Raw genomic sequence first — 18,149 nt, 5'->3', positions numbered from 1 at the left:
TTTTTTTTTTTTTTTTTTTTTTTTGTAACCCCTCCAGGGGGTCTTTTTGTGGGCTCTAGTGTCCCTTTTCATGAAGTAGGCTGACAGGAAAGGGGGAGGGAGAGGGGGGAAGACATGCGGTAAATGTCGCCGGGTCCGGGAGTCGAACCCGCGACAGCCGCGTCGAGGACTTGAGGCCTCCAAATGTGGGTCGCGCTAACCCCTACGCCACCACGGCACGCCCCACAGTGACGTTTAAAAGAAAAATGCCATTATTCGTTTTCTTTTAAGGACATTGTTTGAATTGAATATTTTTGTAATTGCAGTGTAGTTTTACTCCGCTGTTGTAAATTCAGTCAAACTGAATGTCGGTTTCAGTTTTCAGCAACAGTTTCTATATTGTGAAGTTTGGTCTTTTCTTGACGAGTGTTATATTTTGTAATAAATCATCAATTTTGTTTGTATTACAAATCGTTGTGCGAGTTTAACTTTCCTGTAAAATACAGTACATTTTTAAGACCTAAAAGTACCTTTGCTAAAAATTAAAATAAAATTTTACATTTGTTGCACTTGATTGATTTTCCCCGTCGCTTAGCTTTACTTTGCTCTGATGCAGTTTTTACACAATATTTTCACTATTAAAGTTTAAAGAAAAAAAAACAACATGCATCATATTTACAATTAGACCAATAAAACATTTTAATACATAAATGTTGGCTTAATACAAGTGTGGTAACCTGAAAAATTAGCTAATTTGGACTCTAACACACACACACACACAAAAAAAACAAGCATAGAAAAAATGTTTCTGCCATGTGAATCTGTATTAACAGGCAACTTTCTAATTATATAATTTATATTTTTACTCTAGCATTTTTATACTGGATGGAAAATGATACAAGATCAAATCACTGATGCTTAAATTATTAATTAAAAAAGTAATTATTGTGACATTTGGGAAACTGAAATAATTTTAGTAATTATAACTGACCTAAAAGTGTCAAATATCAGTATCAAAATATTTATTTCTCTTAATTTGAAATATGAATGGAAATCTTATTTAATGTAACCATTTCAAAGTCATTTAGAAAAGAAAAAAAAAAGAAAAGATATCCACAGTAAATATTTAAAGTCTTTTCACTGATTTATTAGCATGTGCTTCTTTCTTCGTGTCATTTACATGTTAGAAAAATAAAAACGGTGAAAAGCGTCAACTCAGAACTCGCACGTTGTCTTAATGTTACATTTGGCAGCTACGCCTGATGAAACGCCTCACAGAGGTTTTCTACTGTCCGCAGAGTTCCTGGTGAATGCTTCGGTACCGCAGCAGCTCCGCTTCGGAAACAGAAGGTCTAAAGTTTTTCAGAGCAGAAGAGAAATCCTCTGCAGAGAGGAGGACAGGAGAGTCCTCTGAATCCAGACCTGGAGGACAGAACGGCGAGATTACAGATTATTAGGGAATAACTGCTGATGTTGACCAACAAAGAGAGGACAAAGGCAAAGAAAATGTGGACATGAGAAAGGAAAAAAACTAATAAAATACATAAATAGTTCCAAAATAAACTTAGTGTAGCTCTTACCTTAAAAAAATGCCATGAAGGCTTTACAGAACCTTTTAAAGCCATTTGTTTGTTCTTACCATCGTTGATCTGTTGGATTTTTCTCTTGATGGCCGCCGTCATGGCGTCTGAGCACAGAGCGTACAGGTCGGCGCCGGTCATGCGAGTCGGGCAGCGATCCACCACATCCTGCAGATTCACAGCCGGATCCAACTGGAACCTAAACACACAGTGAAGACATTTCAACTCAAACTGGGAGTCTGTTTTTTTTATTATTATTATTTTAGCTTAAAGCACCAAAAAATAATACCAATACGAAGGTGTATTAGGGCCATTGTAGAGAAAATACTGTACAATGACAATAAATCTCATATAAAATAAATAAAAAGGAGTAAATTTCCCCCAAAACACAGAAAAAGAAAATTTCTGAGTTGAAAATTTGATTGAAAAAAAACTCAGAAATTTTGAGATTGATCTCATAAACGTTTTAAAATAAAAAAAAAAGATCATTCCGGAGTTCACAGAACGCAGAAAAAAAATTTGGTGGAAATTTACTCTTTATTTTTTATCTCCAATGGCCCTAATACGTTGTCATACAGCACAGATAAGTTGATGTTGCAGATGCAGACATTTTATTTTCCTCTTGCCTTCAGAGGACTGTTCTTACTTTCTGAGGATGGCCTGGAGAACCTGCAGCTGGGAGACGCGGTCCTCATTGATCCCAACATAGACCAGTTTATCAAACCTGCAGAGACAGAGTCCAAGAGAAGTTCATACTTCATCTTTGCATAACGAAGTATTCACCCTCTTGGATGTTTTACCCTTTTATTGCTTTTACGAAAAAGCAGTTATGATCAACAAAATGTGGAAGTTTAATGAAAAAAAAAAAAAATCACCTCAATGTTAAAGTCTGCTGAATTAGCATTAGCAACATCCACATGTTTCAGGGCTGAAACAATTAATCATGATCAATCGAATATCGAAACAATTGTCAACTAATTTAGTAATCAATTAATTAACTGAGGCAAACAGACTCCAAAAAGTCAATTTGCTGAAAGAACATCATATTCAAAGCAGAAATTAGGTAAAAAAAATTATAAAAACTATACACATTTTGCATCCAAGTTGTTAAGTGGCTTAAATGGTTATCTGAAATTAGTCTTTTATCTGATTAATCACATAAAAAAGGCAAATTCTACATATTTTTCATTTTACCACTCCAGCCTTTTTAGTACAATTTCAGAATAAGGTAAAAGATGCAAATAAACAAATAATTCAGTTTATTTTTGAAATGCAACAGCAACATTGCTTTAGTAAATTTGAACTGGGTGATGCTAAAACTATGCCACTTGAGGAGTTTTGGGTAAAACATTTTTACACACAAGTGCTTTTATATCAAATGTAAACTCTCTCTACATATATTGTACAGTTTCGGTTGAATTACTGCTCTGAATATTGTTTTTCTTTAAGCAAAATGCCTTTTTTTGAGTCTGTGTGTTCCAGTTAGCGACTAATCGATTGCTGAATTAGTTGATGATTGTTTCAATAATTAATTAATCTCAATATGTTTTGTCATTATGAACACTGTCATCACTTATTTGATTATTTCTAACCTTCCGGGTCTGAGCAGCGACTGGTCCAGCAGATCCGGACGGTTTGTGGCTCCGATCACAAAAACTCCAGCAGACGACTGCAGCGAGTCCAGTTCAGCCAGCAGTTGAGACACAACTCTGACCAGAGGACAGAAGATCAGATTTATTTATGTTCATGAAGCAGAACACAGAGAGAAGGTACCAGAAAGAATCCCGACTGAAGTCAACGCTCACCTGTCCATCACTCCTCCAGAGTCTCCACTGCGCCCCCTGTTGGGCGCCAGAGAGTCCAGCTCGTCAAAGAAGACGACACAGGGAACAGCCGAGCGCGCTTTGTGGAACACTGAACACAAACAAAACATTACAAAAGACCAAAGGATGAAACATCAAGATCACACAAAAAAGATCTAAAACTGCAAAAACAGTGACGAAGAGTTAAATATATTTATAAACCAGACAACTTAGAAATCTTTAAAATGTGAAACGAATAAATACAAAGCAGATAAATCATTTCAAAACATTTGGATATAAAAAAAGTCTTTGGGCCTGACAATGTCCCCTGGATTGTTTCTCTCATTTAGAAAAGATACGCAGCCCACTTTGTAGTCTTAAACAGAAAACGGATTAAAAAAAGATCCTTCTAATAAGTTAAAGAGACACGTATGAAATTATTGTCAAAACAGAAAATGGGCAGATTGGCTATGACAAGCTTTTCCTAAGATGGGACAGATGAGTGAGCATCGTAAAAGTAAACATGATTATGAAGAATCTGGACAATCGGCTGTAAGGCAGCCATTTTATTTTGATAGGTAATAAGACACATGAATCAAAACAATTGAAATGGAAAAGAAGAACAAAGTATTTCTTCCTTCTAGACAAATATTCCCTTTAACCATCAAGATCGTCCAAGCGAAATGTCTAAATTTAATTTAGTTGGTAGGGACAATGCACATTAACATTTTTGTAAATGTCGTTTTTCCAGCTGTCGTTCCTGGATAATGAGCCATTTGTCTTGAAAAAATAAACAATGGTTAAAATGACGGGACTGTACAAATTTCATCAATAAATACAAAAGATACAGTGATGATTAGATCAAATGCTGAGACGAGGCCTGTCATGATAACCCATTTTGCTGGACGATAAATTTTCCCAGAAGTCATTGCAATAAACAATAATATTGCTGTTTTGAGACAATTTTCAAGTAATATCATGGTAATAATGGCATAATAATGCAAAAACGTTCTAAAAAAATCTTAAAATCTTAATGAACATTTAACACTGGAATTTATAACATTTTAAATATCCAAACTAAATAAACAATAAAACAAATAAAATGGAATATAAAGTCTCTGTAAACAAAATTGACCTTAAAAAATGGCTAATTGAGACCAAAGCACCAGACCAGTAGAAAGAGATAAAAGAGAAAAACAATAAATCATGCAAATGGAAATTATCCAGCTGGTTTTAAATAATTGATTTACTGTGACAGGAACAGATGAGACACAAACCTTCTCGGATGTTTTCTTCACTCTGACCCACATACATGTTGATGAGCTCTGGACCTTTGACACTGAAACAGAAAAGAGCCGCAGCTTAAGAAACAATTAAACAGCATTTAAAGAAATAAAAAGAGGAAGTTCACACCTGGTACATGACGTAAACCCACCTGAGGAAGGTCATGGCGCATTCGGTGGCCACAGCCTTGGCCAGCAGGGTCTTTCCTGTACCGGGCGGTCCGTACAGCAGGACTCCGGTTCGGTTCAGACCCAAAGACAGGAGCTCAGGACGCTGCAGAGGAAGCTGCACAGTGTCCAGGATTTCCCTCTTCACATGCTCCAACCCTCCAACGTCCTCCCAGCACACATTAGGGATCTGTTCGTTCAGTTACAAACAGCCAACAAGAATAAAATGATTATAGAGTCTGTGTCAAATTTAGCTCATTTTGGGCCAAATCAAAAATTTTGAATGTTCTTAAACGGGCGGTTCTGCCAGAATGTACAGTGAACCCTCGCTATATCGCGGTTCACCTTTCGCGGTCTCGCTGCTTCGGATATCGGCTATCACGGGTTCTTTTTGGAACGTAACCCCCGCGAAAAACAAGGGTTCACTGTATTGATAAAACCAATTAAACTGTTAAAATATCAATGAATAGCGGTTCCTCCAGGATTTTACGATTGATTTAATGTTTTTGTAATCAAAGTCACAGATTTTTTGGTGAAAATTTAGAAATGTTAATAAGGAATTTTAACAATATTTGTGCTAATGATTGATGTTAAATGTGACTTTTTGTTACTCGCCGCATCAGTTACGGACTATAATTTGGCATCAAGTAAGGCTGAGGCTGCAGGCACTTAAACGCAATATATATATATATATATTTTTATTTTTACCAATTTTGAAACAATTTGCAGTACAGTCAGAAAACAATGTGGATATTTGTTGATTTTGTATAAGTTTTGCAGTTTTGTGGAAAAACTGGAGGGACTTAAAGCTCAGCGGGCTCCAGAATAATGAAAGCAGCTCTGCTGAGGCCGACGGCGTCACCTTTGGGGCTCCGATGGCTTTAGACTGGGCGCTCTGCAGCGTCTCCAGAGCGCAGCAGAAGTCCTGTTTCATGATGGTCACTCCGCTGGAGCACAAGTCCTCCTGCAGGCTGCCACCACTGAACAAACAACAACACTTTGAACAGCGTCCAACTAAATTAAATAAAACCTGTGATCATTAATCTGCCAATAAAAATGCATCAGTCAGAGGTTTGGACATTTTCTATTTATCAGAAACCATCAGTAATTTTATGTCCTCAAGGACTCTTTATTTGCTCAAACAACAAATATTGCAAATTCCATCCGTACTTTACATCTTACATCTACATTTTATGAATAATTTTAAGTTTCTGTCACATTTTAAAGACACATTTTTCCCCTACATACATTCATGTCTAGTCAAATATCTAAACAGAAAAGTGATGTTAATTTCATCTTTAAAATCACTTTGAACAAATTTAAATATTTGGTGATGTCAGGGAGTCCTTTTAGTTTTACCATTTTATTATAAATCTGTATTACATGTATTTATGTTTGCACTGTAAACATCAATGTAACCAGAGATATCAAAGATAAAAATAAAAAAAACTGGTTTTGCCAATGTGATTTATGATAATTTCTTAAAATAGTTTTATTGGAAGGTTTCAGTTAGCAACGTCCATAATGTTGCTAACATCCGCAGTTAGCAACACGACATAATTTATTAAATCATGAAGTATATCTACTTTTAAAAATGAAATCAATAAATGTATTTATTAAACATAAAATTAAATTTATGTTTAATAAATTATTTCCAATTTAAAAAAATTAATGACAATTAAATTAAGTTATTCATTTATTGCAATTTGGCACTCTTCACTCTCCATATGCCTCAGATAATACATGGATTTGTCCAAGTTATTTGACATTATTTATACCTTTAACTGTATAAATAATATCAATATTTGGAGTTGCACTCTGATCTATTTTTGGTTATTTCCAGTTTAGTCTCATATCTGGCAACCATGAATACGCATTATGTCATTTATTTTTGTCATAAAAGTGGCCATTCATAAAGTTTTATTTAGTGGGCTGCAAAAATTTCCTAATAAAATAATTAGTGCCAGCTCTGATTGTAAATATAGAGATGTTCGTAGAAGAGCTTCTCTTTCTGTAATTGTTGCAGTCAGAGTATTAAACCCATGGCTTCAGTCTCACCAGGTGTGGATCAGCCTCCTGCAGGCAGCTCTTCCAGCTTCAGTCAGAAGAGCGCTCAGATCTCCCAGCACAAAACCCTGAGAAGATGAGAAAATCTAGAGTGAAATCCCTGTTAAAATTTGTGTAGGGAGCAATCTGACCACTGTGGACCCAGAATTATTAACATTAATGTATTATGCTCTCAAGCCATTTGAAAATCTATGTCTAGGTTTTCGTTTCCCTACAAACTACAGTACCTAGCAACCTCTGTCTCTGCCACAGAAAAGCCTTCAATTTACAAAAAATAAATAAAATAAAGAGAGTTACTGTATCTCTCCTTAACTTAGAAATCTTATTAAACCCAAATAATTCATAGGTCCCATAAAGATCAACGCTTACTGCTGTTAGCTTGGACAGTCGCTCCAGGTTGACGTCTCTCCCCAGATGAAGCTCTCGACTCAGACCTACCAACATGGCGAGCCGCTGCTCCTCTGTGGGGCTCTCCATCTCCACCTGGTGGATAAATGCCCCCATGATGGAGAGATCCCGAGCTCTGCAAACCGTGGCCACAACTACCACACTGACAGAAACACACAGACAACAACACATTAACTCTGTTCATCCTGAAGTCCGTCTGCATCACTGCAAAAGATCAGTAACATGGTAGGGCTGCATGCTTTAGTGAACGATCATTTGTAGAAAAGGATGCAGCTAAAGAATTTGGAGGTTTATTGCAATTAAAAGTCAATTAGTGTTTATAGTCTATATTGTGCTTATCTATCACATCAAATCACAATAAAACACAATGAAGTCGGTGGTTGTAACAATAAACATTTGTACAGATTCAACATATATGGTAAGGCTGGACGATATGGATGAAAAATGTATCACGATGTTAGTGTCGACATTGATAATTATTGATTAGATTTTTTGTTTTAAATATCTTTAATGCTGCCTTTTTGGTTTTATCCACAGTTTTCAAACTTTGTTGTTTTTTTTTATTTTTAAGCAGTTATGAGGCACAGAGGTGAAACCTTAAACTGCTGCTGTGCAAGTTGCTCAACAGGTTGTTGCTAGGCAACCAGAGAGTGAGTGAGTTATAGTTGATGCCACCAAACTTTGTGAGTGGTTTGAGCGGTTAAAGCCTTTCTCCTCTGCCTACATTTCCCAGAATGCTGTGGGATTCTGGATCAAAGTTCAGTTAAATTATTGATTATTCTCTATCAGACGTATTATCCATGGATATTGATCATGTGTCTATAGCGTTATACATTATTGATTTATTGTCCAGCCCTACCTACATTTCATTCACAAAAAATGCTATTAGTCTTCTGTAATTTTTTTGAAACACCATAAAAATTAAAATGATCAGGAATAAATACGTATATTAAACGTATCAATTTTCACGTATCAAGTTTCACTTTCTGAGCAAGTTTAAAAAAATAAATAAACTTTCTATTGATATTCCAACTTACTGTCATGCACCTGTAGATGATAGAAGACGTCTTGTGTGTGTTTTGTTTTTTTTTCCCAATAAAATCATCATGTTTAAGCCACTGACCTGGTGGGGGCGCTGCCGAGCAGCTGGCACAGAACCGCCTTGACCCGGCCATTGTCTTCAGCAGCTCCTTTTAGCAGGAGATGCAGGTTTCTGAGCAGCAGGACACACGGCTGCAGCGCGTTGGCTCGCTGGAACACCGACGACAGTTTCACTTCTGCAGCTGCAGGAGTGTCTGCACACACAGTCACACAGTTCACCTACACACACACACACCCACACACACACACACACACACACAACAAATTACTTCTTTAAGCAGCAAAACACACCCACATTGCAATTTTTTTTGCATAAATTCACACAAAAACAGATATAATTTGTAAAGAGTAAAAACTGTGACATCGGTAAAAACTAGAAGTATAAATATGTATTTACACACGTCTTAATGAGACAATTGGAGGCAGAATTTAATAAGCTTCGTCTTCCTCCTACTCGTTTTCAAATTGGATATGAAAGTTTTGTTTCATGTTTGATAATTATAATTGGTTTTTTTTTATTTAAATTTTTTCTGTTGACATTTTACCTGTTTGAAAAAAAAATAAAGATTTAATTTTGTTTCATTAGAGATAAACAAATTTGTTCTCTTTATGTTTATCATTTTAGTTTATTGAAAATGTTCTGAAGAGCTGGTCAACAACATTGGGTTTAAGCAGAGTTGGGCTAATTACTAGTTACATTTAATTACATTTACTTGAGTAACTTTTTTGACAAAAAAATACTTTTATGAGTATTTTTATTATGTAGTACTTTTTACTTTTACTTGAGTAATTTTATTGTGAAGCATCTCTACTATTAACTGAGTAAAATTTCTGGATTTTCTACCCACTGAATGAACAACAAACATGTTTTAACCAAAAATTCACCAGACAGCACACACACCTGCAGTTTTGTTAAATATTCATATGTTTTGAATTAAAAATCAAAAATATTTCTTACTACACTACTTCCTCAGCCTTACTTGATGTCAAGTTACAGTTCAAGATTAATATGATCAAATTATTTAACTTCTTTATGTTTGTGTCGAATCTGTCTGCTTGTTATTCTTTTTTTCTCATCTTTTTGCAGATTAGAATAAATCTAGAGAGATTCCTTGCAAGAATTTCTAAGGTAGCTCAACAAAATCATTAAATTTAATTGCAAAAAATCCAAAAGGAAATCAACAAAACCAATCATGAAATTAGACATTAAACTGCACCTTCAGCAGGTGGAGGTGGAGTCTGCGACTCGCCGCTCTGACCACAGTCATCTTTCCGCTGCCTGCAGGACCTTGGAGGATGACGGTGCAAGCAGACAGAGACTCTCTATAACCAAACACAACACTAATTAGACTTAATTCCTCCTAAAGAGTCGACAAATATAAAAGTCTTATTATTTACATAGTTCATACACTATTCCCACATTTAAATTCAAGCACTTTTTAAGCATTTTCAAGCTAAATTTTCAAACTTTTCCAGCACCACACTTGCGAACAACACAAATAAACTAAAAAATAGACAGCTTGAATTCACTAATGTATGATATAATTTATTACTGTTATTAATAATGTGTTGTGATTGGGGTCTTTACTATACAATAAGGAAAAGGAAACTAAAATCTAACAAAATTTAATGTTTTCATTCAATTTTGTCTCTTACACACAACCTGTAGGTCTAACAGGTTTGAGGAAGTTACAACAAAACTCAAAAGTTTTCTGGCATTCAGCAAATAGAAGTTTAAAGGATGTAATTCTAACCGACTAACTTCAGTTTCAACTGTAAATGTTTTCCAAATTTACACTTTTAATCCAATGTTAGATTGAACTTTACTACAAAACTTTGCAGTTTGAACATCAAGCACTTTCCAAGCCCTGAAAACACCTAATTTAAACATTTTCAGAAACTCTGAAGTTTTCGAAAAACTTCAGAGTTTTGCAATAGAGTTCAAAAACTCTATTGCATTACTATTGACCCTTTGCAACTACGTCACTAAATCATTCGAGGCGCCATGATGGACGTCGGAAGTGAGGGCCTGAACTGAGCGACTGAAATTGTTTACCAAAGATAATTTTTCCAGCTTATTCATGGCTTCTACTTGTTTGAGACAAACTAATTTGTCTGTGAACGTAACACACTTGGTTGAGGCTCATAGACGGTGGTATTTACAGAAATTGGAAACGGCTAGCTTAGAAACCGACCCGAACCTCCTCCCTCCTGACATGTTGATCAAATTACCGACTTTGCCTGAATTCACACCACATGATTTATATCACTATGTCATAAACAGCGTCTCCCTTTACATCGGAGCAGCATTAAAAACGTACAGAAGACGCTAACCAATTTTTTTACGTACATGCTAGGCTACATGACAGTGGGGTGTCGTTTCCATGGTTACTAACGGTTAGACGCTTAGTAACCATTCATAATGCGATATTTGATATCTTTATAATCATACTTGCGTATAAAGTATGCGAACGTTAGTCTTACCTAGTACAAAGAGTTCGCTGCAAAATCCGTAATTACACCAAGGACTGACAGTCATTATTAACAGCTGCAAGTCGTTATAATTGACAGCCACTATCCATCGCCGCAGTATCTTTCCTCATTAAAACTTAGAAACTAAAACAACAGGTTTTGTTTCTATCCTTCCCCGTTTGTACAGCCAACCGCGCAGCACCCTGTGACCATTTTTAAAATGAAATCAACTGAATAGAAGCGATATTAGGTTAGAGATGTCTGTTTTCAGACTAGCTTTAAAGGATTGGTTGTTTTCACATCCGTCATGGCGGAGTGGGCAGGGTTCTGGAGAGCGTGACGTCACGTGCAAAGGGTCAATAAGAAGCAGTGAGGTGTCAGCAGGGAAGTAAGCTACCTGTGCTGCAGGTGAGGCAGGATGAGGTCACTGAGGAGGTCGACGGTCTTGTTGAGGCCAGAAGGAGCCAGGCTTCTCCACAGAGACTCTTCATCCACGCAGCAGCAGGGAACAGGGCTGTTGGTGAACGTTCCCTATTAATGCATTTAAAGCATATTCATTACCACCGACACCAAATGAATAGTAATTTTTAAAGTACAGTATCAGACCTCGCTTCAATAGGAGGTATATATACCAACTAAATGTCTGCAAGGAAATTTACAGAAAGTTGTGCTCACTGCATAAACACAAAATCTTACCAAATATATTTGGTCTAGTTTCTGGTGCAAATATCAAAATAAGACAAAACTACTTCACAAGTAACTTTTCAGCTAAATATAGGTAATTTTGATGATTAAAAAGTAATTATATTGATTACTTTTTAGTCAATATAATCCTTTTATATTGACTAAAAAGTACTAGTTTCATTGGCAGATTATTTCCCTTATAAATTATAATCCAGTGGGACGAATATTTTTTCAACAGTATTAAGGAATTATTGACATAAAACAAGCTCCTGCATCTTACTGGAAAGTTACTTGTAATTTAATATTGTCTTACTTCAAGTGTATTCAGATATATGCAATAGAAACTAGACCAAAAATACTTGATAAGATTTTGCAGTGTTGCAGAGCAGCATTTTTTCTAAGTAAATAAAAAAAAATCTTAATCCTAAATTTTTTTGTTTTTATTAATCAGTTTTTCAATCATTATTATAAAACACCAGTTACACACAGAGGCAGCATACATGCAAAACAAATGTAAACATGATTGAATGGTGAATAAAAGTGAGAAAAAAACATCAGTCGATATTTTTTCACATATCTTGCAGCATTTTCTGTGGGTTTGCTAATGCTGTTTTTGGAGCCATGATATGGATCATTTCTGTGTTCAGACACTAAATAGAAGCAGATGTTCACCATGTAGAGTGAGGTGTGAGCCTCATCAGCCAGAAGAGCTTCTCCCCCTCCGTTAGCAGATGGGAGAGCCTTCTGAACTTTAAAGTACAGAACCGGACACCTGGCAGAAGTCAAAGCACAAATATGATCAGAAAAAGACTTCACAATAGTAGCTGTGTTTCCATCAACAATTTGACATTTCGAAAATAAATTAGCTTAATGGAAACACACCATTTTCAAAAGAAAACTCTTTTTTTTCGCTAAAAAGCTTTGGTGCTGGAATGTTTTGGGGTTTTTCTTTTGCTTGCATCAAAATTGGATGAATCCACTGGTGCAAACCACGAAGACAAAAACAACAGGAAGCGGTTGGAGGACCATGATGCGGCATGTCTTACTGCATGAACAAGTTCATTCATGTGTGATTTTATTTATGTTTCTTATTTAATGAAAACATGCCGATTGCAAAATTGTGTTTTTTCGACATTAGTGGAAGATTGATAAAGTTTTGTGCACGTTTGTAACGGAAAAACAGCTGGTGATTTGTTTGAAAGGGTTGTTTTCTATTTGAAGACAACATGTCAGCACAACTTATTGCAAAATTGCATCTGACTGAGCTGACACATCCCGAATTTACATTAGTTAATATTTGGTACGGAAACATTTGTTTACGATTCCAGAGGTCAGGCGTTTCCTGTAACTCTTGACCACGTTACCAAACACTGCAGCCGTGATTTTGATGCACATCTGGATTTCCTCCAGATCTTTTAAGTTTCAGAGTTGTTGCTAAGCAACACAGTGTTGAAGTGTCATTTCTATGCACAGCTTTTACATTTTGGGCTTCATAATGGCTCCCAATTACATTTATTGTATCGTTTATTGTGAACATTTTTTTAAGAATTTTGATTGTTGTCTCAATAAATTTTAATTAATGGTGTGGGGTTTTTTTTTTAGATAAAACAAGCAGTATTATTGTAAATTTTATTTTTACTATTTTCTCCACTGTTCAACATAAAAATAAACCACTTAATTCAAAAATATGACTAAATGTAGTTACTTTGTGCAGCTTAGTGATATAAATCACACTTCTTTAAGTGAGTTCTTTAAATTTACAAGAACAATATTTGTGTTTGTGTGGCAATGAATGCTTTGAAATGCAATCACAGGCATACAGTTACATAATAATTAAGCATTTAATATTTTTTTAGTCATTGTTTTTATTGTTGTCACAATAAAACACCATAAAATATTGTGATAAAATTCCAAGTGCAACCTGTTATGTGTGTTTTGTAAACTTGAGGTCAGATTTACCTGAATGAACCTGATAAAGACCTGATAGTTTTATATTTTCGGAAAGTGGGTGTTTTTGTTTTTCTTTTTTTTGCCATAATTGTAAACATGCACACAGGTGCGCTGTACCTGCGAATCCCCTCTGCATTGTATTCCAGCAGCTCTGGATGGTTTTCAGCAGGAACCGTCAGGATGTCTCCCTGTGAAATCACGCTGTGAAACGTCACAACAAACTGGTTAGAGAAAAGAAACAGCGTACAACAGAGAACTTTCTGCTTCACAGTGAAGTCGTGTCTGTTGAAAATGCCTTCCTGCTTCTTTCCGACACAGTTAATCAGATTACATTAAGCGGAGGCGTTTGGACTGGCAGACCTGCAGTAACCCACCGTGGTGTGGTGAAATGCTCGGCCAGCAGGTTGTCGGGGAAGCTGAGGTTGCTGTGCTGCGGAGAGCTGACCGGCTGGATGTGAAGCTCAGTGGCAAACGGCAGAGAAGCTGAGAGGCAGTAACTGTCAGAGCGCTGCCCGAGATGTTCAAGAGCCGATTTCCACCTCTAATGCAACAGAGCAAAGAACAGCTCATCAAACAAAGATCTAAATGAGACAAACGTCCTTTTATTCAACTGGAAACGACTGAATGTTTAGTCAGGGTATTTGCATAATGGTCTTAAGACTTTTTAAAACCATTATGAATCAAATTTAAGACCTGTATTATGATATAAATGTACATGAGAAAATAGCATGTTTTATAGCAGTACAAAGTGTTTTGCCTTTGTATGGATAAGCAACAGAAGTGTGCTAGTGGTGAAGACTAATTTATATTTATTGATGATAGATGAAAAAAAAAAAAGGTAGCTAGCTAGCTCGCGAGTGTTTATTAGCAGCTAGTTAGCGGTAGCTTCAACCGCCTCAAGTCACAAAATGTAATAAAAATGTCTGCGTGCGACTCAAACTTTTGCCTAAAAATGTCTCACAAAAATATAAATATGCAACAAAATTTAAGAGCTGTGGTTAAGGTATTTAAGGCCAACTTATTTTTTTTCAATTAATTTAAGAAATTTTAAAGACGCACAAACATCATTTTAGTTTTTTTTCAATCCCTGAATTATTTTAATCTATTCAGTCACAGCTGATGTCAGAAGTCCCCAAGGTCTGCTGTCCTGTCAACTTTTAGGTCCAACACACCTGAATTAAATCTTAATTACCTCCTTAGTAAGCAGTCAAGTTCTCCAGAGTTCTGCTAAGAATTTCAATATTTGGCTCCAGTGTGATGAAGTTGCAGAACTCCTGGTGCATGATGTTTCTCTTTACCACACTGGGATCTTGTTTTTAGAAAGTTCAAATTGGGTCTTTCTGGACATAAAAGCAACTTTCTGAAGTTAATATTTTATGGTTTTACTCAAAACCATTGCTCCCGTTTCTGCCAGTTATCTTTTGTTGTGTTTTTACGGAAGATTTCTGTCTTGATGCAATGATTTTACCTTTTTATTTTAAACACCAAAGTATTTTGGGTCTCTGAATCAAATTTCATACTTGGCTGATTATGTAGCTTGTTGAAGAAGCTCCAGGAACATTTCCACTGTTTACGCTGACAACTCTTTGGTTGCTGCTACAGCTTTTTAATGCTAAAACAAAAGTGGGGCTTTTCTGTCACCATTAAATATGGCGTCATTCAACTTCTGTAAACGGTGTGCTGATATGTGACGTCAACTTTCTTCTTCTGCACATTCGGTGCGTTGGGAACGTAAACCGTTCAGACCGAAGTCTCATTGTGGTCGGGGTCAATTATTAACATGAATTACCACATAAAAAACATTTTCTTTCAGAATTAAGACTTGAAGTGTGAACATATCCTTACTGAGCAGCTTAAAGTGTGTTTAAATGTACTGCAGCACCTTCATCCTTAGTGTGCAGCTCTTCACGGGAAGCTTTTCTCCTTCTGTCATATTGAACCACAGAGTCGCTGAGATGAAACCCACATCGTCGTGGATCGTCAGTTCTGGACCCAGATCCACCACTACTGCAGAGACCAGGCGCTCTCTGCAGGGGGCAGCTCTGACATTGACCTCTTCCCCCGGCCCTCTGCCGCTCCCTGCAGGCCTGGACAACCTCACCCACTCATGGTTGAACAGCCCCAGCCTCAGAAGCAGCTGCTTGCTCAGGAACATGCAGCTGTCTGTGTCCACAAGTGCTCCTTGCTTGCCTTTGACCCAGTACCATCGCTGAGTGTCCACCACGCGCACGTCTAACCTGCACTCCAAGGCCTGCAGGACGTCCGGCAACCCAGAGCCCAGACTACTCCAGCTATCCAGGAGAGACCGAGACCCAACGCTGTCGGCGTAATGAGCAAAGTCTGACACGCTCAGTCCGAGAGATCTGCCTGGCAACGACGGGCCTGGAGGGTCCGCGCAGTCCCAGCAGTCGGTCAGGACCAGAGAGGTGTTGGCTGTGATTCTCCCCTGCTTCACTGGACTGCATTCCAGCACCAGGAGCTCCAGGAGGCGCTGTTGCACCTTGCAAAACACAGAGAGCAGGAAATAATTCAGATGAGTGAAATACATAAAGATGGTTTACTTGCACAATGGCATAATAGGGCAGTTGTAAACATTAAAGGAGTACATTTCTACCAAAAAGCTCCCCAGAAACGTTGAGACTAATATCAGACATTTCCAAGTTTCTTTCTAGAAAATGTCTTAGATTAATCTCAACATTTCTGGATTTTTTAATTTAGTCCCAGAAATATTCTGTGCTTGTTAAGTCGAACATTTTTGACTTTTGTAAACTTTCTGAGTTTCAAAAGTCAAAAATCTTAAACTTTTGGTTCTCAGAAAGTTTAATGTTTTTTTCTAGAAAATGTCTTAGATTAACCTCAAAATTTCAGATTTTGTTTGTAGCAAATTTTTTTGACTTATGGGGCTAAAAAAATTTCAAGTTTTTTATAGAAAATGTCTGAGCTTAATCTCAATTTCTGAGGGTTTTTTTCTTGCAAATTTTGACTTTTGGAGCTCATAAATTTTCGCAATTTTTGTCGGAAAATTAGGGACTAAATTAGAGAATTTGGCAGAAATTCCCTAAATTTGTTAGGGCCAGTGCATTTATCTGCAGGCCTACATTTCACATGAACACCACATTCTGTCACTTTACAACCAGAAAATGTGTATTTTACTTCAGCTACATGTGTTAGACAAACACTACTGCATAACTGATGATGATCCTGGAAACAGTGTACAAGATGGCCAAGAAGTAAAACAAACATGTCAGTCGTTATTAGTCCAGCAACATGAATCTAAATATGATAAAGTTGTCTTCTTTTGGGTTAATTAGCTAAGTAATGATCAATTCAGCGTCTCACCTGTCCCGTGTCGTCTCCAAACAGTGGATGATGGGACAGGAGAAACGGGTCTCCTTGACGGGCCAGCGGCTCCTGCCCCAAGTGACAGAGCTCCAGCAGTCCACCGGTGAACTGCTCCCTTCCTGCCCAGCAGAGGCTCTGCCTGCTGCGGGCTCCGAGTACCACCCTGTCCAGGCTGACCGGCTCCAGAGGCCTGATAGTTCCGGCGTATGAACACCGCTGGAACCGAAAGTGTTTCAGGAAATACTGGCTGGTGAAGAAGCGGACACGGAGTCCGGACTCGCTGTCGGCAGTTAGGCAGCTACTACCCCCGGCGCTGCTAATCTCCTCCATGGTGGTCGGGTGAACTTGCAGTAAAATGCCCGTCCTGTCACAGAGCTGAGGCTGGTTCGGGGTGAAGAGGACGGTGGGCTGGTTGGTGCCATGTTGGAAAACAGATTCCAGGTCAGATTCCAGGGCCAGAACATCCAGAGGACTAATGTGTGCGGGAAAATTCTCCAAACAACTCAACTGAATCTGCACCGCCATGTTGGAGCTTCCTCACCGCTTAATAGCTGCCTCCAGGTGTCGGTAGCGCCACCCAGTGGACCAGCAGAGGAACACCACGCTAAAATGTATACAGCTAGGACCATAGAGTTTGTTGGGGAAAAAATTGAAACGAATAAAAAAAGAATTTCAAACTAAAATATAATTTTGAACCGAGAAAAATTATTGTGCAAGCAAAAAATCTTATTTTCATTTATTCTAATCTTCGCTTCTGTTAAATCAGTTTTGAAAATAAGTGAATTTATATCAAAAGAAATTGGGGCTATCGTATGTTTAAAAAAAAAAAAAACATTTTGAAATTTGAAACCGAAAAAAAAATCTGAAGAAAGTATTTTGAAACTGAAGAAAACATTTATTTATTTATTTATTTGCTTACGTATTTATTTTATTGCTTGTGTTTAGTCATTTTTAAAACTTGAATGTATATCAGGATTAAACACAAACATTAACAGAATCTCATGAAGATATTTGTGATGTACGTTTTGTGGGACAAGAGTTGTTGGACCAACTATTGCCACTTCTCATGGCAAAGTCAATTAATATTAAAGGTTCATCTAACTCATTGTGGTTCACAGTTGTGAATGGACCTGTAACAATAAAAACATTTTGCTGGATAATAAATTGCCAAAGTCATTATGATAAATGATAACATTGTTGTTTTGAGAACATTTTCAAGTAACGTAATAATAACAGTGTAGTAATGTAAGAACACATTCTAGGCTATAATAAACATTTAACAAAATAATTGGAAGACATTTTAAATATCCAAA

At 37.0% G+C, this 18,149-nt stretch overlaps 1 protein-coding gene and 1 long non-coding RNA gene across 2 annotated transcripts; one reads left to right on the top strand and one right to left on the bottom strand.

Moving 5' to 3' along the window:
• The first annotated feature begins 294 nt into the window (after window positions 1-294).
• LOC116720593 (uncharacterized) lies at window positions 295-6,924 on the top strand. The gene is made up of 3 exons (XR_004339421.1): window positions 295-405; window positions 1,381-1,384; window positions 6,914-6,924. It is a non-coding gene; the product is annotated as an uncharacterized LOC116720593 (long non-coding RNA).
• On the bottom strand, window positions 1,099-17,408 carry pex6 (peroxisomal biogenesis factor 6). Its single transcript, XM_032563947.1, has 18 exons — window positions 16,834-17,408; window positions 15,377-15,994; window positions 13,869-14,035; window positions 13,612-13,695; window positions 12,217-12,316; window positions 11,258-11,391; window positions 9,606-9,711; window positions 8,411-8,607; window positions 7,249-7,429; window positions 6,871-6,947; window positions 5,675-5,792; window positions 4,797-5,002; window positions 4,639-4,700; window positions 3,365-3,473; window positions 3,152-3,268; window positions 2,206-2,283; window positions 1,619-1,758; window positions 1,099-1,401 (listed from the first exon to the last, which is right to left on the bottom strand). Exons 1-18 carry the CDS (start codon window positions 17,359-17,361, stop codon window positions 1,265-1,267), a joined length of 3,159 nt encoding a protein of 1,052 aa, XP_032419838.1. The 5' UTR covers window positions 17,362-17,408; the 3' UTR covers window positions 1,099-1,264.
• Between the last annotated feature and the right edge of the window lie 741 nt (window positions 17,409-18,149).

Source organism: Xiphophorus hellerii, chromosome 5 (assembly GCF_003331165.1).
Source record: "Xiphophorus hellerii strain 12219 chromosome 5, Xiphophorus_hellerii-4.1, whole genome shotgun sequence".
Classification (NCBI taxonomy): domain Eukaryota; kingdom Metazoa; phylum Chordata; class Actinopteri; order Cyprinodontiformes; family Poeciliidae; genus Xiphophorus; species Xiphophorus hellerii.
The sequence above is the reverse complement of the archived record's forward strand: the minus strand, read 5'-3'. Positions and strand labels throughout refer to the sequence as shown.

Bases quoted from the DNA above. Each gene is read 5' to 3' on its own strand.
- pex6 (XM_032563947.1), bottom strand. From the start codon at position 17,361: ATGGCGGTGCAGATTCAGTTGAGTTGTTTGGAGAATTTTCCCGCACAC. The intron at 14,036-15,376 runs GTGCTGCAGTAC...CTGTTGCATTAG, and splicing joins GCTGCACACTAAGGATGAAG to AGGTGGAAATCGGCTCTTGA. The intron at 6,948-7,248 runs GTAAGCGTTGAT...TCATCTTCTCAG, and splicing joins GACTGTCCAAGCTAACAGCA to GGTTTTGTGCTGGGAGATCT.